The sequence below is a fragment of the Pantherophis guttatus genome, chromosome 8 (genome assembly GCF_059756535.1).
Source record: "Pantherophis guttatus breed Tessera chromosome 8, ASM5975653v1, whole genome shotgun sequence".
In the NCBI taxonomy this organism is placed as follows: domain Eukaryota; kingdom Metazoa; phylum Chordata; class Lepidosauria; order Squamata; family Colubridae; genus Pantherophis; species Pantherophis guttatus.
In genome coordinates, this window is record NC_142070.1 from 45624680 (window position 1) to 45648511 (window position 23832).

Genomic DNA, 23832 nt, shown 5'->3' on the forward strand with positions numbered 1-23832 from the left:
ATCTGTACATCATATGTCCAAACAGATGATCTTGGTTTTGTGAAACTGTTGGGTAGGCTTTTCTTGTCCTATGCAGTATAGGACTTTTTGATGAATGTATTACTATAAGGTGTTGGTTTTTTTTCTCCAAGTTAGGAATACTGGTTAAAATTCTGATTTTTGCTTTTGGAGCAAATAAAAGAAGTAAGCCAGATAAAGTGCATCCACTGATTTTTTTTTTTTTTTAAATTCATAAGAAGTTTAACGTTCCATTTATATTTGATACAAAGAAACTCAACCAGTTTTCCCACTAATGTACTATACTAATCCATACCATGAAAAAATTGGGTTATTATGTCAAGGGTTAGGAGAAAAAGAGGACTTTTCTGCATTAAAACCTCAATGCAGTGCAGCATTAAATAGGATTATTAAATTAAATTGAATTAAGCTTAAAAAGGGATTATTCAAGATTGAATTTATTTTTAAAAACTTGTTGGCTGAAAATCAGTATTCAGTTGCATTTAAATATACTTAAAATGTATGGAATTTGTTCCTTCAATTTCTCTCTCTTGCTTGTTCAAAGGAAAAAGTGTATTAATTTATTAAGTGGCTATATTTATGATGTTTTATTTACATGCATTTATATTTTATTTACATGCATTTACAAATCTAAGATCATAGGTCATAGCAATAACAAATGCTTTTTTATTTTTATTTCTATGCCTTTGTCCTTCTTTAATTCCTGAATCCTTAAGAAATCAAGATGAGGAGATATACACAGCAGGTATACTAGTCTTTCTTTTATCTGTTTCTTTTCCACGCTCTCATTTTCAGATGCATCTTCTGAATGCAAGCAAAAATCTCTAGGATTGCACACCTTCTTTTATTGAATTTCACAATCACAAACAGTGGCTTCTTTTATTTTTAAATGAAATAAGTAAGAACTCTTTGTAGACTTTTACATTCAATATGGTATGGTCTGAAACAAGGGGACAGATCAATTTACACAGGATATATTCTAATTTAGACCTATGGAGGGTTTTATCTGTTGAATTGAAAGACATATTGTAAGCACTAAGAAAAACTATTCTCATATGCGCATCTATCACTGAGCTAAATAATCAAAATAGCTGAAAGGTTGCAAATACGATGCTTTTTTCTAGCAAATAATGTTTCTTAATCTAAAGTGCTCTCTGCAATAACATAGTTACCACCTCAACTTTACTCAGCTTTCTTCATTTTCTTTTTTAAATACATGACATAATACAATCTATTAAGGTTTTTAAAAAGAAATCTCGTATTTATGTTAGAAGGTATGACTGTATCAATTATATCACAGTGTGCCTATTTGTTAATTACCTGGGTAAGTGTTTTGTGAATGTAAATCAACATTTGCCCAGTTTTCATCACAGTGTAAAATTCTAATTAACTTTGAACCTTTACTTTATTAATATATACTGACACATAACTCAATTATAGTAAAACATTTACACCACATTAGAAATGGTCATTAACTGGGTCTTCAAATGTGACTTGTCATCTAAGTTGTTAACATCTGATTTTTCTGTCAAAATTTTTTTATTCCACTGTTTGTTTAATGTATGCCATTTTGAAACAGCTAAATTAAATTATTTCACACTAAATGACTCATGTTATTAACTGAACATATGAGCAAGCATAGTCCACTAAATTATGTAAATTGCTTTACAGAATCCAGACCTTGAAACTGTAGCCTTAAGTATCAGATTTCATATTTAGAATGCTATTAGCTGAAATACAGGCAGTCCTCACTTAGCAACTGCCTAGTTTAGTGGCTGTCAGGAGTTACAAGAGTCCTAAAAAAACTCAGTTATCTTACTTTTATGATCTTCACAGTGTCAATCTGCTCTTATTTTCGTTTGCTTATTTATCCCATGCAAAAATGTATGGATAAATAAGCAAAGAGAAAGAACCTCAGTTCAAGTACCATGCAGAGAAAAACTGAAGTAAAATTGTAAGCGTGATCATAGTCATATGATTTTTACTTAGACACCTAAGTAAAGCACCTAATGACTAAGTTCCCACACCCTACTGCACTCATTAAAGCTTTCTTTCTTTCTTTCTTTCTTTCTTTCTTTCTTTCTTTCTTTCTTTTTCTTCTTTCTTTTTCTTTCCTTCCTTCCTTTCCTTTCTTTTCTTTCTTTTTTTCTTTCTTTCACTCCCTCCTTTCCTCCCTCCCATCTTTTGAAGCTGAAGCCCAACCACCCTGTCAGTTGCCACCTTATGCTTGCTTGTGCTTCACTATTACACAGTGACAGGGGTCTATGATGACTCACACTGGCCAGGTGGACGTGGCTGGGTAGACATGGCTGGTGGTTGTACCTGCGTCGCCATGACTACTGTGTTTCCCCAAAAATAAGACCCTGTCTTATCTTTTTTGAACCCTGAAATAAGGATTTGGCCCTTATTTTGGGGGTGCAGGAGACAGCGAGTGTGGCCACCTCATGGCTTCTGCTGTGTTGCGCTGCTGTGGCACCGCAACACAGCCACTCATCAGCTGTTAGCTGGGCACTTGCCCAACTCCCATCCATCCATCCAACCCTCTCGCCTGCAAACTCTCGCCCTGCTCCCACCTCTCTGCCGGGCAACTCCCGGCAGCCCCAGATGCCCAATGCATGTGTCCACCCGGCTCCCTTTTCCACAGCACCCGGCTCTTTGAGGGAGTGACGTGGGGTGGGGGAGAAGCAAGATGTGTCTTGCCGTCTCTTCTCCCCCCCCACCAGGGGCCGGGGAGATGCGAGATGCGCGTCTTACTTGCCTTGCAGCTCTGTCATGTGTCTTGCTATTGTATGCAGGCAAACACGTAGGATAAAACCAAACTTCTCGTGAGTTCGAGAAGTTTGATTGAACTTGCTAGGGTTTTTTTACCTTACGTGTTTGCCTGCAGACAATGGCGAGACACGCGACGGAGCTGCAAGGCAGGTAAGACGGCTCCACACACCCCAATGGTAACAGCAGCCTGGCTGCTGCCCTTTCCCACCATCTCTTTGTCGAGGGGGATGGCAGGTAGGGCGCAGGAGAAGCGAGAGGCATGGAGCGAGACAGGGCTCGCTCTTCTTGCCATCTCTTCTCCCCCTCTCGCCGGGCATGACAGGGCTTCTGTCCCTGCCCCAATTAGATGCAATTGGAGATGGCAGGTGGGGAAGGGTGGGTCCGGGGAGATACGAGATGCGTGTCTTACTTGCCTTGTAGCTCTGTTGCATGTATCGCTGTTGTCTGCAGGCAAAAACGTTGTAGGGTAAAACCAAACCTCGCGAGTTCGAGAAGTTTGAATTCGCGAGGTTTCTTTTACCCTACAACGTGTTTGCCTGCAGACAATGGCAAGACACACAACGGAGCTACAAGGCAGATAAGACACATTTCACGTCTCCCCAGCCTCACCCCTCCCCACTTGCCACCCCCAAATTGCATCCAATTGGGGCAGGGACAGGAAGCCCTGCCATGCCCGATGAGAGGGGGAGAAGAGCCGGCAAGAAGAGCGAGCCCTGTCTTGCTCCATGCCTCTCGCTTCTCCTCTACTCCCCTCAATAAAGAGCCAGGCACTGTGGAAAAGGAAGCCAGGTGGGCACGGGCTTTGGGCGTCTGGGGCTGCTGGGAGTCGCCCGGTGGAGAGGCGGGAACAGGGCGAGAGTTTGCAAGAGATCGCTTCCCCTTTGTCTTCTCTCCCAAAAGCGCTTCTCTGGTGCAGCCACTTCTGCAGTAGGAAATTTGCGCCTTGCACCGGCCTTCCGAAGGGTACCATAGCACCAGCTATCCACAATTTGTTAACCCTTATTTTGTCCTGACTCATGCGGCCCAGTACGGTCGGGATGAAATAAGGGTAAAAAAATTGTGGATAGCTGCTGCTACAGTACCCTTTGGAAGGCCGCCACGAGGCACATGGGGTGCATCGCTTGGCCTCCTGTTACAGAAGTGGTCGTAATCCATGGCAAAACCGGCCACACTTGTTGGAGGGCTTATTTTCAGGGGAGGGCGTATATTTACGCCCACCTCAAAAATTGGCCTTATTTTCGGGACATGTCCTATTTTCGGGGAAACACGGTAGGTGGGCATAGCCAGCTCAATACTGCTTACTGTGTGTGTCTGAGTCAGGATGACTGGGTCGGCCCAGAACAAGTTGCGCTGGTTAAGTAGACATGGTGACAACTTGGTGCCCCACAAGCTCAGCTCCCCAAACTGCTGGCAGCCAAGCATGTGCACGCACGCACGCGCATGCACACACACACACTCCCAAGTTTGGGGTCTTTTATCTACAGAGAAAGGAGTGGATAGGATCTTCCTATTGTTGAAGATGCTTTGGTTACAAAACCAGGTCTCCTCACATGAAGATGGAGTGAGTCTCCTTCTGACCCACACACTTTCCCCTCCTGCATACACCACGAGCAACCTAACCAAGGAGAGCAAACAGAGCAGCAGCAGCCTTGAGAAGGAAGTTGGTCTGGTCTGTGGGGTCCTGGTGCCCTGAGAAGTCGAGGGCCAGGCTGGGTGCTTGCCCTCTGCTACCTAGGGCTCAGGACAGCCTGCTCCACCATCTGGGGGTCCTCCGCATGGCCTGAGAGGGACAGCGAGGCTCCTCTGGAGGGTTTGACCCTTTCCCTGGTCTTACCTTCCTCCGTTGGAGACAATGGATCCCCCCAGTTTTGCCTTGGCGACCGCAGGTGCCCGCACTTCCTCTTCCCTGGAACTGTGGCTGTGCCAGTCCCCAAACCCAGGTAGGTTTATCTCTGAGAGGAATCTTCCTCTGTCTGATCCACCCAGGGTTTGGTGATGCAAACCCGATTGGCTGACTTATCTATTATCATAGTATATGAATATATTATTTATTTATTTAGCAACTTTTAAAATTGGTTCACAGAGACCCCTAGGTTAATGGTTCTCAGGGACTTTAATCTACCATCCAGAGATGCTGAGTTTATAACAATACAGCTTTATTACAGGTTGAGCTGGCATTCAAGAGGAAACTAAACAGATACAATTTATTTAATTTTTATTTGATATATAGTATTTATATGCTGCCCAACTCGCTTCTACAGTGATAGTCTTTCAACCATTCCTCATAAGTTTTGTTGTTCCAGAACTTTATCATCTTGGTGTTTTCCTCTGGACATGCTTCAGATTGTCAACATTTTTCTTAAAATGTTGTGCCCCAGACATGAAGTGTTTTAGATCTGATCTGAACAATGCAGAAGATACAATAGCAAGGATTCTCTTCATCTTGATACTATGATTCTGTTGAGGCAACCTAGGACTGCTTTTTTCTGCAGCTACATAAACATTGGTTTATATTCATATATTGTTGGTCATGCTACTGCATATATTGTTACTCAGTGTGATCTCTCTCATCCTATGCAAAGCCTGAAATTATATTCATCTTGGCTTTATTTGTTTTGCATTACCATATCTTGATTCAATGTGATTTCCAAAGATTCATCTCTTAACCCAAAGTCTAACAAATTACCACCTGCCCCTCCCAACCTCATCCCTGCTGAACACAACAAATTGAATAGATGCAGATGGTATGTGTCCAGTCATCCGAAGAACAGGTATAGAGATAAAGTTATCAAAGGACAGACGTAATAATATTTTGAAGCAGAGCTATGCAGGATTGAGATTTATATGGGTCTGGCAAAATAGGAGTGGCTAGAGAAGGAATGTCATGTCCATGGAACAAGAATGATTAGTAAATTAATGAATCTTGACGGAATATCAGATTTATCATGATGGGTATTTTATAGACATAATATTGCAAACTTCCAAGGAAAGTTACCTGTATTTACTTCTAGAGAGAAAAATTAACCTGAAATCAGTACAGCTGTGATATATTTGAAAGAAGAACAAATCAAACATAATATGGATATTCTTCTTTCGGGTGAAGAGCCATGATCTCTGATTAACGATAAATAGGCTTCCTTGTACTGGAATAGTTTCAATTGGTAAATAAAGAAAACTTGTGGCATGGACAAAAAGAAGTATGGAAAAAATTTAATGCCATATCTATAAAATACTCAGTCCACACGATCACTGACTGAGGCGAGGCGAGGCGGCTGCAGCAATCAACAAACTTTATTACAAACGGCAACAACTTAACAACAGCAACAGCCGCGCTTTTGACAGCTCCTTTTATACAAGAGCTGTCACACGGTTAACCAATCAGAGAACAGCTGAACCATTCGTGCCGGTTGCTGGAGGGGGGGAATTGCTTGCGGCAGTCTTAATATTCAACAATATCTTACAAGTTTGGGGGTTACTAACTGCCTTGTCTCCTGGTACTGACGCGTCGCCCAAATCTACCCCCTGGGTGTCCTCGACTGCTTCATCGGCCACAACCGGTGAGTGAGATGGGGTTGCCTCAATTGGTGGGTGCGTGGGAGAGGGAGGAGGTTGATCCATAAGGACGGCGGGTGGCTCCGCCTGGTGTTCTGCTAGAACGCCGTCCCCACGAGGTAGGCTTGTGGTCAACCACCATTTCCGTAACTGATCCTGATGTCGTTTCCAAATCTTACCCTGGCCCAAGTCTACCTGATAGGAGCAAGGCCCCGCAATTCCTACAACTATCCCCGGTAGCCACAGGGGCTGCCCCCGTAATTCCGAGCGTGAACTGGGTCCCGCAATTGGAACGGCAGGTGCCACCTCACTATATCCAATGGCTTAGCTGGGCAGTATAGAGGGTGTATGCGGTCAAGCGCTGTGCACAGTTTACGGCCCATTAACAACTCGGCTGGGGTCTTATTTGTAAGGTGGCACGGGGTAGTATGCTGCGCTAAGAGATAACTACTTAATTTTTCTTGCCAACTCCCTGAGCCTAACGTCCGCAACGCGTCCTTGGCTGATCGGATGGCCTGTTCAGCACATCTGTTGCTAGACGGATGGAACGGGGCGATGAGACAGTGCCTAATTCCCTGGGTGGCTAGGAAAACCTCGAAGGGGGTGGACGTAAATTGGGGCCCATTATCCGACACCAGAATGTTGGGTAACCCATGGGTCGCAAACAACCCCCGGAGAGCCCGTATGACAGCCTCTGAAGTGGTGGACAGCATCAGGACTACCTCTACCCACTTCAAAAACGCATCGGCCACTATGAGGAATGTTTGTCCCTGCATAGGACCCGCAAGGTCGATATGTACGCGGGACCAGGGCACCTTGGGGTCCTCCCACTCCCTGGGGATGTCTCTAGGAGGCATAGGACTATTGTCCTGACACTGCGGGCAGGTGGCAACCCATTTAACAATATCCCTATCCAGGTTGGGCCACCACATATAGCAGCGACCCCGGGCCTTCATACGGACTATCCCTGGGTGGCCCTGATGAAGTTGGGACAACAGAGAATGTCGCAGCGGGGGCAGGACAACTACCCGGTGTCCCCATAAGAGGCAGCCACTTTGAGTTGACAACTCCAGCTGCCAGCTCGCATAGGGCTGCAACTCCGGTGCAAAAGGGCCCTGTGGCCACCCCCCTGCCATCCAGTCCAAGACCTGGGACAATACGGCGTCCCGGGCAGACAAACGGGCAATGTCCGAAGCAGTTACAGGCAACGGGGAACAGTCGATCAGGCAGACAGCCGTAGCAGGCACAGGGTCAGGCAGCAGAGTAGGCACCGAGCAGCAGCTCAAATCGTCAGCGTGTGCCAGGTCCTGTCCCAGGCGGTGCTGGAGGGTATACGAGTAGGCTGCCAAGAACGCTGAGTAACGCGTCATCTGTGGAGGCAAAATGAGCGGGGCAGGACGGTCACCCGCAAGGATCCCAAGAAGCGGCTTGTGACCAGCAGGAACGAGCAGCCGGAGAGATAATGATGGAAACGTTTAACCCCTGCAACTAAGGCGAGGGCCTCCCGATCAAGCTGCGAATAGTTCCGTTCCGCAGGACTTAAGGTATGCGAGAAGTAGGCCATGGGGACTTCACGGCCATTAGGCAGGGCATGGCTAAGGATTGTGCCCACCCCATACAGGGAGGCATCGCAAACCAAAACAAGGGGCAGGTTCTCACAATACTGGGTCAGTACAGAATTCAAAACAAGGAGGCATTTAACAGCATGGAAGGCAGCAGCCTCCCGAGAACCCCAAACCCAGGCTGCCCCATGGTCCAGCAAGCGATGTAAAGGCTCTGCCACGGACGCCTTATGAGGCAGGAAAATGGCATAAAAATTTAAAAGGCCGAGGAAAGCCTGAAGATCTGCCTTACAGCGGGGGTGGGGTGGGGTGGGGACGTCCACAATCTCTGCCGTTTTAGCCGGAGTGGGGTGGATGCCAGAACCATTTATCAAGAATCCCAGAAATTCCACCTCAGGCACTGCCACCTGGCATTTGGAGCGGTTCACCTTAAGCCCTGTAGCGTCAAATTGCCGGAGAACTCTGCGCAGCCTGTCCATCAGTTGTGCCTTGCTGGTAGCAGAGATCAAAACATTGTCAAAATACGGTATGACCCCTGGGATTCCTTGAAGAACTCTCTCCATCAAGCCCTGGAAGAGCCCCGGGGGCACACTCACACCGAATTGGAGGCGACGACACCGGAACACCCCACGGTGTGTAACAATAGTTTGGGCCTCTGCGGTGTCATCATCGACCAGCAATTGCTGGTAGGCTTGTGAGAGGTCCAGCTTGGCGAACACAGAACCTCTGCCCAGTGAGTGCAAAACGTGCTGCACGACAGGGACAGGATACGCATGGCCCAGGAGCGCCTTATTGATCGTTGAGTGGTAATCCGCGCAGATGCGGACCGAGCCATCAGCCTCAATGGGTGTTTCAATCGGAGTTTCTCAACGGGAAAAATCCACAGGTTCTAAAATCCCCTGGGAAATGAGCTTATCAAGCTCAGCATCTACCTTAGCCTTAAGAGCGAATGGTACACGCTGGGGCTTCAATCTACAGGGAGGGAAACTAGGATCTGAACTAAAAAGACACCGGGGTACACTTATAACATCCCAACTTGCCATCAAACACAGCGGGGAACTCCCTTACTAAATTATCCAGCTCGTCAGGACTAATGGCGTTAACCTCTTGTATGGTCAGCCTTAGGGCCTCAAACCAGTTAAAGCCAAGTAAGCTTGGCAATGGGGCAGCGACTACCACTATAGGCAGCTTGCCATTAAACTTCTTAAACCTCACTCAGAATTTTCCACACCCCAAAATAGGAATTTGGGTGCCCTGATAGTCTCGTAGGGTCACATCGCAAGGTGTGAGGCAGTGTTTGGCCAGCCGCGGCACCAGTCGTTTCATCGTGCTCCAGGATGCGAGCGTGGTAGCGGAGCCGGAGTCCACCTCCATCTGACAGGGCTTGCCTTCGATGGTAATGTCCACATAAATCTTCTTACGGAGCGGGGCCGTTGCAGCGAGGGTAACCATATTCACATCACCCGGCCCCCACCCGCAGCTGGGCCTGTCATCTTGTGTACCGGGCCGCTTTGGCAAAGACCGGTGATCCCTATTCATCCGCGCTGGCACCGCAGCGATCGGCTGTGCCGACCGGCACACATGGGCAATGTGGCCATGGTGGCCACATCTGCGGCAAACTGCGCCTTTAAAACAGCAAGTGGATCGCAAATGGAATTCCCCACAACCCCGGCATTGCGAGGCTGCATCTGCATTTGGCCGGACTGGCCGCTGTGAACCCTGAACACGGTTCCCATTTCTTGCTTCGTCCTGCTCTTCCTCATCACTATAGTCCACTGAGCTGGCCGCTGAGCTGGCATGAACTGCCTCCCCCTTAGGTTGCTCTGTGCTTTGGCCCCGGGGAAGATCGGCTATAGATAACAAAGCGAGCTCTGCCACACAAGCCTCATCTAACGCTTCTTGGAAAGACAGCTCCGGTTTACCAATTAGCTGCCTCTTTAAATTTTGATCCCTCACGCCACTGACAAGGCAATCCAATAAGTAATCGTCTAGGTCAACAAATTGGCAATGCCTAGCCACTTTCCTCAGAGCGGCTACATAATGGCTGATGGACTCCCCCTCAGCCTGGTCCCTATGGTAAAAATGTTGCCGTCTAGCAATGCGGGACGGTGCGGGGGGCGTAATGTTTTTTTAATTTGGACATAAAATTGTCCCATGTTCCTGCGCGAATAGACTGGGGGGCCATCAAAGTCAGTGCCGTGTCAAACATCTCTGGGCCACAAAAGCTCAAGAAATATGCTCTCTTACGTTCGCTTGATAAATCACGGTAATCATTAGCAATGAGGAAGCATTCAAAACGGGCGACATACGTCTCCCATGACTCTGTTGCCGGGTTAAACGGGGCGAACTGTTGGGGCATAGCCATCGTCTCTCACCACGGCTGAGGCGCACCAGCGATGTGTAACTGCCTCACGCTTGGATCGGCTCCACGACAACCACCGACACTGGAATCTCCACTATGCCCCCAAGAGCCACCAGGCATATCCCACCTTCGTCGCCACTATTAAATACTCAGTCCACACGATCACTGACTGAGGCGAGGTGAGGCAGCTGCAGCAATCAACAAACTTTATTACGAACGGCAACAACTTAACAACAGCAACAGCCATGCTTTTGACAGCTCCTTTTATACAAGAGCTGTCACGCGGTTAACCAATCAGAGAACAGCTGAACCATTTGTGCCGGTGCTGGGGGGGGGAATCGCTTGCGGCAGTCTTAATATTCAACAATATCAAAGCTGATAAATCTCCCTGATGAGCTGAACTGAGGGTCACTTATGAAAAAATGTAATTTATTGAAAAGACAAAGTTTAGAATATTGCTTTTCAATCAAATTTTTCCTTGCATACTTTGATGAAAATTGAAAAAAAAATCAGTGATTTTATTTATTATTCCAATGGAACATATTCAGAAACTGGATGGATAGATATTTGAGTAGTTTAAAAATATGCAATGTTTAATCTCATTATAGTATACTGTCAAGGCAAGGAATCTGACAATTGCCCAAATGGTTGGATGCTCTGACACACTGATCAATAGAAGACTGCTTCCACTTCAATTAAAAAAGAGTCTCTGCAAAGACTTGGTTGACATCTTCTGGAGGTGGTTCAAACCTGCTGACTGCCTCCTTTGTTGGATTTGTGAAAGGCCAGCTAACTGAGTAGATATGCACAGAACTCAGTAACAGTGAAGACTTTTGGCAAGATGGACATGTATTCAATTGCAAGTTGTTATTCCTTCCATGAGTTATTGAAAAGTTATTTTTCCCTTCCTATCAGAAAGAATTGGTAAGCAGGAATACTAACTATCCTTTTAAGCAGAAGAAATAACAGAGTCCTTCTGCAGTGGAGCACTTGCTTTAGCTAATAGAACCAATTACAATTCCAGTTTCTGAAGAAGTAGCTGTACTGCTAAGGGCAATGTTATCAAGTGAGAAAGTATGCATTTTCCCCAAAGGAGTTGGGGCTTGGGCTGAAACTCCATAACAAGAGAAGCACAGGACCAATTGTGACTCAGAGTTATAGTATCTTCTAATTTGCTAAGTAGGAAATGATATACAGGTGAAACTCAAAAAATTAGAATATCGTGCAAAAGTTCATTTATTTCGGTAATGCAACTTAAAAGGTGAAACTAATATATGAGATAGACTCATTACATGCAAAGCGAGATAGTTCAAGCCTTGATTTGTCATACTGTTGATGATTATGGTTTACAGCTCATGAAAACCCCAAATTCACAATCTCAGAAAATTAGAATATTGTGAAAAGGTTCAATATTCTAGGCTCAAAATGTCCCACTCTAATCAGCTAAGTAAGACATAACAACTGCAAAGGGTTCCTGAGCCTTTAAATGGTCTCTCAGTCTGGTTCAGTAGGAATCACAATCATGGGAAAGACTGCTGACCTGACAGTTGTTCAGAAAACCATCATTGATACCCTCCATAAGGAGGGAAAGCCTCAAAAAGTAATTGCAAAAGAAGTTGGATGTTCCCAAAGTGCTGTATCAAAGCACATTAATAAAAAGTTATGTGGAAGGGAAAAGTGTGGAAGAAAAAGGTTGCACTAGCAGCAGGGATGACCACAGCCTGGAGAGGATTGTCAGGAAAAGGCCATTCAAAAGTGTTGGGGACTTTTGGACTGAGGCTGGAGTCAGTGCATCAAGAGCCACCACGCACAGACTGATCCTGGACATGGGCTTCAAATGTTGTATTCCTCTTGTCAAGCCGCTCCTGAACAACGAACAATGTCAGAAGTGTCTTACCTGGGCTAAAGAAAAAAAGTCCTCTTTTCTGATGAGAGCAACTTTTGCATCTCATTTGGAAACCAAGGGCCCAGAGTACCTGGAGAAGAATGTAGAGGCGCACACTGCAAGATGCTTGAAGTCCAGTGTGAAGTTTCTACAGTCTGTGTTGATTTGGGGAGCCATGTCATCTGCTGGTGTTGGTCCACTGTGCTTCATTAAATCCAGGGTCAACGCAGCTGTCTACCAGGAGATTTTGGAGCACTTCATGCTTCCTTCCGCAGACGAGCTTTATGGGGATGCTGACTTCATTTTCCAGCAGGACTTGGCACCTGCCCACACTGCCAAAAGTACCAAAACCTAGGATTACGGTGCTTGATTGGCCAGCAAACTTGCCTGATCTGAACCCCATAGAGAATCTATGGGGCATTGCTAAGAGAAAGATGAGAGACATGAGACCATGCAGAAGAGCTGAAGGCCGCTATTGAAGCATCCTGGTCTTCTGTAATACCTCAGCAGTGCCACAGGCTGATAGCATCCATTCCACACCGCATTGAGGCAGTAATTGATGCAAAAGGGGCCCAAACCAAGTACTGAGTACATATGCATGCTTATACTTTTCAGAGGTCTGATATTGTTCTATGTACAATCCTTGTTTTATTGATTTCATGTAATATTCTAATTTTCTGAGATTGTGAATTTGGGGTTTTCATGAGCTGTAAGCCATAATCATCAAAATTATGACAAATCAAGGCTTGAACTATCTCGCTTTGTATGTAATGAGTCTATCTCATATATTAGTTTCACCTTTTAAGCTGCATTACCGAAATAAATGAACTTTTGCACGATATTCTAGTTTTTTGAGTTTTACCTGTATATTTTAAATATTCTGCAATCTAGCAGCAGACACGTTTATACTATAATTAGAAAGCAGTATGTTCATATCCAGGAAAAAAGTAAGAACAAAAAATGATTGTGGAATTATACAACAAGTGAACTGAAAGTTTAGATGGAGGATATCCTCATAACATGAAGAAAAGAGCTAATAGCCTGTCAAAAGAAACTGTATCAGATTTAAGGTCAAGTAAAACATAAATTTTTCATATTTTGAAGAGAACAAGCAATCTCTTGTGGTTGTCATGGAGAGATGTTTACAGGAATTGTAAGTACACAGACTTTTTATATACAGTTTCTCATGCCTAACAAAATTTAAATCACTGCATAGACTGAATCTAGTTATAATAGTTTCTTTTTCCAATATTCCAAATGTGACAATATTATGTAACCACATGAGAAGATATGCCCTGAAAAATGCCAGAAAAGCTTGTTTCTCACTGATTTCCCATTAGGAATTATAAAACAAATTAAAGAATCTAACCTTTTCATTTTCCAGTTTGTTTATAGTTTCCTCATAATAGGAAATCTCAGACAACTACATTTGCACCCCAAAACCATATTCTGCAGTTTGGAGTTCCAGAGGCACTCCAAACAGCAGCAAAATAACACAAATTAGTAGAAGGAAATTATTCAAAAGTTGTAGAAATTATTAGGTTTATTTTTAAAAAGTAACAAAAAGAAGTAGGTGCTTTAAAACTCCAAAAGTTTTAAGATGATTAAAAGACAAAAAATATGTAGCTAAGGTTTGAATTGTGGAGTCTTTGGTGCTCTCTGAGATTTCATTACTGGCCTATGTATCATTAGTGCTGTTGAGTGCGGGGCTTGCTTATATACAGTAGCTTGCCCTACCAGTGTTCATGGAGATGTGGCTTTCTCCTTGAAAGTCCATTGATTAGGCTATTGTTCTTTGCTGATTGTTTATCTGTGTTAATCCCTACTCATCTGTGTTGGTTGCTGAAAGAGATATAGTCTGGTCTTTTTGCTTTCTTCTTAGCTTTTTTTTTTTAACAAAAACTGTTGTCTCTTTAAAATAGTGTGTAAATGTAGTTTATCTCCAAATGTCCATTGATGGCTGATTTGTCTGAATGCCAATTCCCTAGCATCTTGGATTTAGCTTGCTCTTGGATGCATCATTTCCCGGTTGAAACTATGATTCAGTCTGCTCAGATTAAGGAATTTTCATCGTCTTCTAACTCTAGTATGATACATATCAGAAACAACTAAAAGATTTTTACATCAAAAACTTCTCAGAAACCACCAATAGACGACAACCGCAAGGCATCATTTAGCACACAAACCAACTAAAGCCATCCAAAACATCTTAAGTAAATCAAAAGATCCTGTAGCCCCAGAAGGAAAAAAAAACCAGGAGTCATCTACAACATACCATACCAACAACATACAACATAAGGACTGTTACAGACATTATGTAGGACAAACACGCCGAAAATTAACAGAGTACATCCATGAATATCAACAAGCAGGTTTAAGATGACTATTTCAGCAATAACCCCTCCTTCCAAAATATAGGAGGTTGTAAACATTAAGGTCTGTTCAATGAAAGCTAGGAGCCCTAGATACTATCAATAATTAGAAGGCAAGAATAAAGATTTAATAGGTTCCTTTCCTTTTGAAAATATGCCGCTTTTTATTGTTTTTCTTTCAAAGAAAAAAATATCTTTGCTGAATAAGAATTACAGATTTAATGTATACTTACAGCAAAATGTATGCTTAACACAATGCCAAGTATGAAACAAAAGGCATTAGGAACTATAGAGACTAAACAACCCTTATCTCCACCCCTTTTAATCACTGCTTAGAAAACTTAGTATATATCAAAATATAAGACAAACTTATGGTCAGCCTTATTTGTTTTGAAACTAAAGTTAAGAAAAAGTAGCATTAAATATGTACAATACAATAATTGAATGTATTTAAATGCCTCCAAGTTAATAGGAAACTTTTAATTTACAATATACCTTAACTTAATTACATTATTTATTTAAAACAATAATTTACTTAAAACAATAATGTGATTAAAATTTAGATCAGTTTTAATCAACCGCACATCAGTTTCTAAGTATAAATACGGACATTTTAACTTCATATTTAGATATTCAATATCTGACATTAGTGGCACTTAAATGTGCCCAAATGTTTTTTTTGTGCATACCTTTTTTGTGCATACAGTAATTGAAGTCTTTGCCTAATACTTTGAACCAAAAAGTCTTTGAGTCTAATAAACTTCTTACCATTATTGCCATATACTGCATCAAATTATCAGGCATCAGAATCAGTCCCATGCAACTCTTTTTATTCTCTTTGATAATAGGCAGACTGGCAATAATCTCAGGCAATCATATTCAAACAGCAGGAAAAGCAAATTTCTTCGACTGCTAAAGAACTATTTTTTTGTTATTTTATTATTTCATATTATTTTCAGTGGCTTCAGCTTCAACAAGGGTCTAAATTCAAAGATTTTATTCAGCTGGTACTTTAGACTGAGTTTAAATTTAAGAAATGCATTTCAACACAAAGTTTTAACATTTCAGAAAGCTTATGGCTTGGTTTAACAGAATATTTTATTTGGGGTTCAGAGACATTTTAGTTATGCCAGTAAAACCTGACATTTCACTCTTATATTGTTTATGTAATAATCACAGTCTCTGCCATTATACTATGGTATAATGCGCTAATTGATAGAGAGTTGGATCACTGCATTTTACATTTTACAATTAGTTAATTGTATTGAGTTGAGTAAATACTCAACTCAATACAACATAAGCAATCATGAGTAACTTATTCAGTAAAATAATGCTTTAAAGCATGGGAAAAAGAAAGAAGAATTAAGTAATGCTTTTCATTATTTATGTGTAAGTGACATTTTTAAAAGTAAAGATATACAGGCTTTTTGCTAGAAGAAAACTATTTTGTGTATAACCAATATACTACACTTTTAATATAAAGATGGCTGAATGATAGCCAACCCTTATAAAAGAAAAACACTCTTAAATTATAGTTCAATTTTTTAAAAATGACATTTCAGATGCCATTTTTGCAGGAAAATATTTATAAAATACAGGTATTTCCTATTCCATGTAATTTTTTACATGGAAATACTCACATGGTTTCCAGCAATTGCTAGTAAGTTATCTTTAAACTGTAAGTGTGGTGCTGACTCTATATTTTTAGTTCCAGATCTATATCTAGATCTTTACCTCCAGCAGTACTGGAATATAGGTTTATAATGAACATAAAAAGGAAAGCTTACCTATAAAATAAGATAGCAGTATTGCCAGAAGCACAGACACCCCAACAGCACAGAGTGCTGTACATTTCCAGCTACAGTACTTTGAAGACTTCTTAAATTTAAAAGCACTTCTTGATAAGGTGTTCCTAGGTAGTGGTCGTGTAGGAGGGGAATAAACTGAGCCAGACGCCATTGTGTAACCCGGTGTTGCAGTACTGAACAGTGGTGTTGTCCCTGTTCCTGTTTTGAATAGGAAATGCCTGCAGAAAAAAAAATACATATATTTAAAATTTACACAAACTAATTTGTAAAATGCTTTATATTATTTTCTTAATGTGCTATTATATTTTCCTGTGTATTTACTTAATCCTTCTTAGATAGGAATAGTTTTAAACATGATATTAAATATTTTTGTTACAAGTATCAAGTACTACATGGAAAAAGTTATTAGAATTGTTGATTGATGCTGTTACTGCTTCCAACATGATTTTTCTAAGCAGATTGTTAAATCAAATTAATTGGAAACATTTTCTAAAGAACATGTAAAACCTTATATATCCAGCAAAACAGTGTATAGTTTGTATCACCAACTGGATAAATATTCCCTATATTATGAAAGCCCCATGAGTTCAAGAATAAGAAAATAAATTTCTTACATGATAAGATAAAGATAAATGTTCTATAAGCCAATCTAGTCTCCTGTTGACTTCTGTCAGGAACCTCTCAGCTGGCAAAACAAAATACTGCAAGAATATATTTTGTAGGTCACGACAGCTCAAAAAAGCAGATTTATTGCAGTAAAACTATGAAATCATTATGAAAGAATGCCAGCAACTACTAAATATCAAATGAGAATTCTATTTACATTTCAATCACTGTTCAATTTTTTAATATCTTTCCCAGACCTGCTCCCAATTAAGGTCTTTAAGTAATCTGGTTTCCATTTGTTCTGTATTTTGGTAATGGTATGATCTATTTGTTTTTATACTTTTGAACGTGTAAAAATAATTCTCACAACGTCATACATAGATTTCTTGACAATGTCCAATTCACCTAACAGGGTTGGCATTGTGAGAAAACAGATGGTGACAAGATATAAATTTAATATACTATAGTTTAAAAATAATTTAAAAATGGAAAGGTCAATACTGCCCTCTTCTGTGATGTCCTATCAGTTTTCAGTCTAGACTATATCAATGTTTTTTTTTAATATAATAGTACATATATTAACCAGGAGAATCACTGGTTAACTTTTTGAGATGATCCAAGGTCAGGTAGTGCTGCCATCTAGTAAACTTCTTTTATAGAATAGGTTTGGGCAAAAAAGTGCTAACAACAGAAATATCTTACCTGCATTTTTAAAAAGCTGCTGAAATTCTCACTCCCCAAATCTATTGGACATAATACTGATATATTGATGTCATGTTTAATCAACTCTAAATGATATGTATAACAATAACATTATTTTACACTATATGTTACCATAGTTCATAACCAATTATTGGGTAACTACTAAAATCCAGCAAGAGGACCAGGTCAATCAGTTCTTCATATTCTAGAACTAAGAGGAATGGTGCATTATTACTTGCGGTGTCATCATAGGAACATCTTCTCAAAATTACTTGCTTGAGAAATGTCACAAAACATATTCTTCATATTCATTATAGACAAAAATGAAAAAAAAAAAGTTCTGTAGCAGGAATATGTAACGGGGATGATGTGGAACAGCACCCTGGACATATGGATAGAGATTTATAATCCTAACTGTATTCAACTATGCAACTCACTATCCAGAAACAGTTCCATTAAGAAATGTGACTATTAAAAAAATAGTATAGGAACTGGACATCTTTAGTGGGATAGGCATACCAAAGAAAATGCTCACAGTTAATGATCTAATTTCCAATCAGTTCTGCTTAGATGTCTTTATGCTGATTTAGGGATAGATATGATTATGCTGCTTTAGGGATAAAAGGGATGCATACCTTATCATCCCCAACAGACAGTCTCTCTGAAAGAGTGAAACAGACCCTGAGAACTGTGCTTCAGAATTATTCAAGTCAGCCCCCAAAACATTGGGATACCTGATAACACATTTAAGGAAATCCCATAGCCAGTTACGGGAGGCAACCTGGAGGAAGGGGGTTGGACCTTACTAAGAAGGCTGGTGTGAAAACTTAGAAGGTCTTAAGAACTTAATAGAATGTATATTGACTCAGAGAAACCAGTTAAAGGTACATGGACACATTGGCCAGAAATAGTAACAAACAGCCAGGAAAAAACAAAAGAGGCAGTATGATAAAGGTTTAAAATCAAAGCAATTCAATGTGAGAAACCAGGTATTATTGTTACAACCTAGTAAAAGAACAAATTGCAAACTAAGCAGCAGGGTCTAATAAGAAGAACTGAGCCAGTGAATTATGAATTTGAACTTGAATAAAGGTAAATCTATTATGCTAATCTCTTAAGGAAATGGCTTGATAAAACTGAACTTGAGACAACTTTATTTGCATTAAAAGAAAGGAAACCAGAACTGTTGGATCAAGCTTGGGATGCAATCATGTGGAAAGGTACATATTAACAATGGCCCACATGGTTTTGTGCAAGAAGTAACATATGTTACCTCTTGTGCAGGAGTTGCACTAGTTGCTGATTTGCTTCTGGGACCAATTCAGGATACTGACTATCACGTTTAAAGCCCTACATGGCCTGTATGTTACGGCCCCCTTTCTTAAGGAGGTCTATCTAGTGGGACCTAAACAGACTTAAGGTTCTTCTCCATGGTGGCTCATTCATATGGAACATCATCCCTGTGTAATTAAGATTGGCCTCCACCTTGATGCTCTTTTGGAAGACATGGGTTTGGTAGTGACCTGGGCATCCCAGGGTGATAGGGAGTTCATCAAGTGATTTGTTTGATCATTGTTGCAAGGGGCGAGGTTCATTGGGTTTTATGTTTGCGGCTTTATTTCTGTATAAAACCTGGAGTCACTGTAAGTTGGGTAGCCATATAAATTTGCAAAATAAATAAATAAAATAAAATTCAATTCAATTTATCTGCAAATCAAACAAAAGATACGGAAAATACATTAAGTGACTTTAAAAATATGTTAAACATGCAACCAGGATTAATGGATGTAGTAGAACATAGTACAGAAAGGGAGAAATTCAATCTATTCAACAGCCTACCTACAGGTTCCTAGAACATCTAAAAACTCTTTCTATATGTTCTGGAAACCTGTAGACAAGCAATTTATTTATTTATTTATTTATTTTAAAATTTGTATACCGCCCTTCTCCCTGAGGACTCAGGGTGGTGAACAGCCAAGTAAAAACATAAACTACAAACATTAAAAAACAATTAAAAAGATATATATATATAAATTTGGCTCCATGATTAAAAACAATAACAGACAATTAAAAACATTTTAAAATGTGTTAAGCCAGCCCAGCTTGCTGAAAAAAGAAAGTTTTAAGGGCACTATTTAACAAAGTGAAGTAGATAAGATGCTCGAAATGGACATTATAGAACCATCTGTAAGTCACTGGTGTTCTCCAATCATATTACTGACAAAATCAAATAAAGAAATACGATTTTGTATAGATTTCCAGCAAATAAACTGAGTGGCAAAATTTGAAATATTCAATGACCCAGGTTGATGGCCTCTTGGATGGCCTAGATGGAACCACTATTTATTATCTTTAGACTTACCTAATGGATATTGCAAAATTTTACTGGAATATCATTCAAAAGAGACACATTTGCCGCCCCACAAGGCATCTCTCAATTCAAGACAATACTTTTTAGGCTATAGGTTGCGCAACAGCTCCCCCAGCACCTGGATGAAACGACGTATCTGGATCCGTTCCAGTCGGGCTTCAGGCCTGGGTACAGCACGGAAACGGCATTGGTCGCGTTGGTTGATGATCTCTGGAGGGCTCAGGACAGGGGGTGCTCCTCTGTCCTGGTCCTGTTAGATCTCTCAGCGGCTTTTGATACCATCGACCATGGTATCATGCTGCACCGGTTGGAAGAGTTAGGGGTGGGAGGCACTGTGTTGCGGTGGTTCTCCTCCTTTCTCTCTGACCGGTCGCAGTCTGTGTTGACAGGGGGACAGAGGTCAACCCCGAGGCCCCTCATATGTGGGGTGCCGCAAGGGTCGGTCCTCTCGCCTCTCCTGTTCAACATTTATGTGAAGCTGCTGGGCGAGATCATCCGTGGTTTCGGGGTGGAGTACCATCAGTACGCTGACGACACCCAGCTGTATATCTCCACCCTGGATCACCCCAACGATGCCCTTGAAGTGATGTCCCGGTGCCTGGAGGCCGTACGGATCTGGATGGGGAGGAACAGGCTCAGGCTCAACCCATCCAAGACCGAGTGGCTGTGGTTTCCGACGTCCCGATATAGTCAGTTGATGCCATCACTGACTATTGGGGGCGAATCATTGGCCCCCACGGAGAGGGCTCGCAACTTGGGCGTCCTCCTGGATTCACGGCTGTCTTTAGAAGAGCACTTGACGGCCGTGACCAGGAGGATTTTTCATCAGGTTCGCCTGATTCGCCAGTTGCGTCCCTTTCTGGATCGGGACTCGTTACGCACGGTCACTCATGCCCTCGTCACCTCCCGCCTGGACTATTGTAATGCTCTCTACATGGGGCTCCCCTTGAGGAGCACCCGGAGGCTCCAACTGGCGCAGAGTGCGGCCGCGCGGGTGGTAATGGGAGCGACATGGCACTCCCATGTGACACCTCTCCTGCGCGAGCTGCACTGGCTCCTGGTGGTCTTCCGGGTGCGCTTCAAGGTTTTGGTTACCACCTTTAAAGCTCTCCATGGCTTAGGACCTGGTTATCTACGGGACCGCCTACTACCACCAATAGCCTCCCACCGGCCAGTAGGCTCTCATAGAGAGGGACTCCTCCGGGTGCCGTCAGCCAAACAATGTCGGCTGGCGACCCCTAGGGGGAGAGCCTTCTCTGTGGGGGCACCTACCATCTGGAATAAGCTCCCCCCAGAGATACGGAGGATCCCGGATCTGCGCACCTTCCGCCGCGCTGTGAAGACCTTTTTATTCCATCAGGCGGGCTTGGCCTAATCTCTTCCCTTTTTAAACAAGTAAATTTTAATCTGTTTTTAAATTATTGGGGTGTTTTAAATTTGTCTGGGCCAAAATGATTTAATTTGATTTTATCTGGTTTTTTAAATTTTTTATATCTATGTTATTTTATTGTTTGGCTGTTCACCGCCCTGAGTCCTTCGGGAGTAGGGCGGTATACAAATCAAATAAAACAAACATAAAACAATAAAACAAATATGGGACACTACCTACTTTCCAATGTCTTATGAATAAATCCTACCTGGTAAAGGAACATGGTACGCTGTGTATCTAGATGATATCCTCATGTATCACCTGAGAAAAACACCTTCAACACCTAAGGTTAGTACCTGAGAGTTTAAGAAAAGCTGATCTAATCATAAATCCTGAAAAGCGTCATCTGGATATCAAGAAACCTGATATTTAGGGTTCTGTGGGAAAGGGGCAGCTAAAACCTGAAAAAGGGAAGGTTGAAATCCTGAAACCTCCAAAGGATTCCGAAAGGTTGAAGCCTCTGAAACAAAGAAAGAAGTGTAATTTTTCCATTCCATTCCTCATTTTTCTACTTTGGTTCAGCCCCTCACACACGATCCTTGGAACCTTTTTTCTTTTTTAAAGCATTTTTTTACTACTGGTTCCAGCGAATAGGTAGTAAAAAATGCTTTAAAAAAGTAAAAAAAAAGGTTCCGAGGATCGCGCAGCACAGGAGCGAACCAGTAGCATTTCTAGTTCCACTAATTAATTGTTTTCAAGAAAATATTGGACAAAGATTTGTCTGAAATGGTATAAGGATTCCTGCCTTGGGCAGGGGGTTGAACAGCTTGCCTCCTGGAGCTGTGTGTTCTCCATTGCTGTGAGTTTTTTGGGGAAAAAAGGTTGGACAACCATTTAACTAGGGTGGTATAAAGATTTCCTGCCTTGGACAGGGTGCTGGATTAGAAGACCTCCAAGGTCCCTTCTAGTCCCATGATAAATTATTGCTACAAGCTGTTGAAAATGCCACTAAGTAATGGTTTACTTGCAGTAAAAATCTTGATTTTGGATGATTCCTATATTCCTATATTCCCTTATTTTCTATTGGCAATGTGCCCTTGAAAGTCAGCAAATAGTTTCTAGCAGCATTTTAAAAGTTTCATGTTTTAAAAGTGTAAACCTAGTGTTGGTAAACTTAATGTTATTGCATTTTTAAAAAGGTATTTAATTAGCCACTTTTATTTTCTCCTTTTTCCCCCAGCAGGCTATTCATGAACCACATGTACCATTCATTCCAAGAAATGAGCTTGTACTTTTGTAATCTGGGGAGTAATGTATGTTTTGTTTCACAGAAGAATATATGTATTGTATATAAAATTGAAAAAAACTAGAGTTTCAATAAAATCCTCAGAATATAGCCTTAAGCAGCTTTCTTTTCTTACTTTTAATGTCTTTTTATCCCAATGAACCTACATTTACGAATGGTAAATTAGATAATCAAGTATATACAAAAACCATTCAGTAGAAGAAATTTGCAGCAGAAAAGTATTCTACTAGTTTGATTATACGTTTAAAAAAGAAAATTACCACTGAACATTTCGGATTAGAATGAACAATGAAAAGACAGTATCTGTTGCTTGTTTTGTATTGATGTGTCTAATATTGCCTTCTATGTAGGTTTAAGTGTTGTAGTTTCAATGCATGTAATTATATATAGAATGCATACAAACACTTCATATTACCTGATCTCAAGTAAGAAAATGACTGCTAATGCACAAAATCCCATTACTGCTGATGTTGCAGTAACGTAGTATTTGAATATTTAGACACAAACTTGGGAGCTATACTAATTCTTTAAATTCCCAGAAGCAGCAAAGGAGATATATTATGATGTATCTAAAATCCTGTTCCTTTACAATAGTTAAAACAGAAAGGAAGACTTTCTCCTATGCATAAATGAGAATTGAAATTACAGGGATTAATTTGGAAGGCTTTTTTTAAATGCATGGTAATACTGAATATTTCTCTACCCTGGGTAGAGACTAACATAGATTTTCTGCTACACTATACCTTTTAAGACTATCAAGTTATTTAAATGCATAACAAAAAATTCAACTATTTTTGTTTCACAAAAAAAAGACAATTTAGCCAACTTTCCCTATTGTGATCAACAGAGCCATTTGATAAATACTTAAAATAATGAGATGAGAGATACATAAAATGGTTCAAATTCAGAACACCTTTATAAGCTTTACATCAAATTGTTCCAATCATACCAGAAGTGTTCTCATACTGAGTAGACCAGAAATAGAGGGAGCAGGATAATGATAAAATCAGGCTTGAAAAAGCAGAGAGAAAAAGCAGCAGTGAAATGAAATGAAATGAAAGGGAAAATGGATGCAAAATGCATAGGCAGCTTATAGGAAAGAAGGTTGCATGGGGGCCATGTTCAATGTTTGACCAGACCATGGGGA

At 41.4% G+C, this 23832-nt stretch overlaps 1 protein-coding gene across 30 annotated transcripts in view; it reads right to left on the minus strand.

The window, feature by feature from the left end:
• Positions 1-23832, minus strand: part of TENM3 (teneurin transmembrane protein 3) — a 1586501-nt gene that overhangs the window by 140482 nt on the left and 1422187 nt on the right. For 29 of the 30 annotated variants that reach the window (XM_087874734.1, XM_087874727.1, XM_087874726.1 and 26 more), the window contains one exon: positions 16311-16549. In XM_087874734.1, the coding sequence (XP_087730860.1) occupies positions 16311-16549 (239 nt within the window). Of the gene's footprint in view, positions 1-16310; positions 16550-17639; positions 17676-23832 lie in introns of those variants that run through there. The other variant, XM_087874750.1, reaches the window with a different exon arrangement.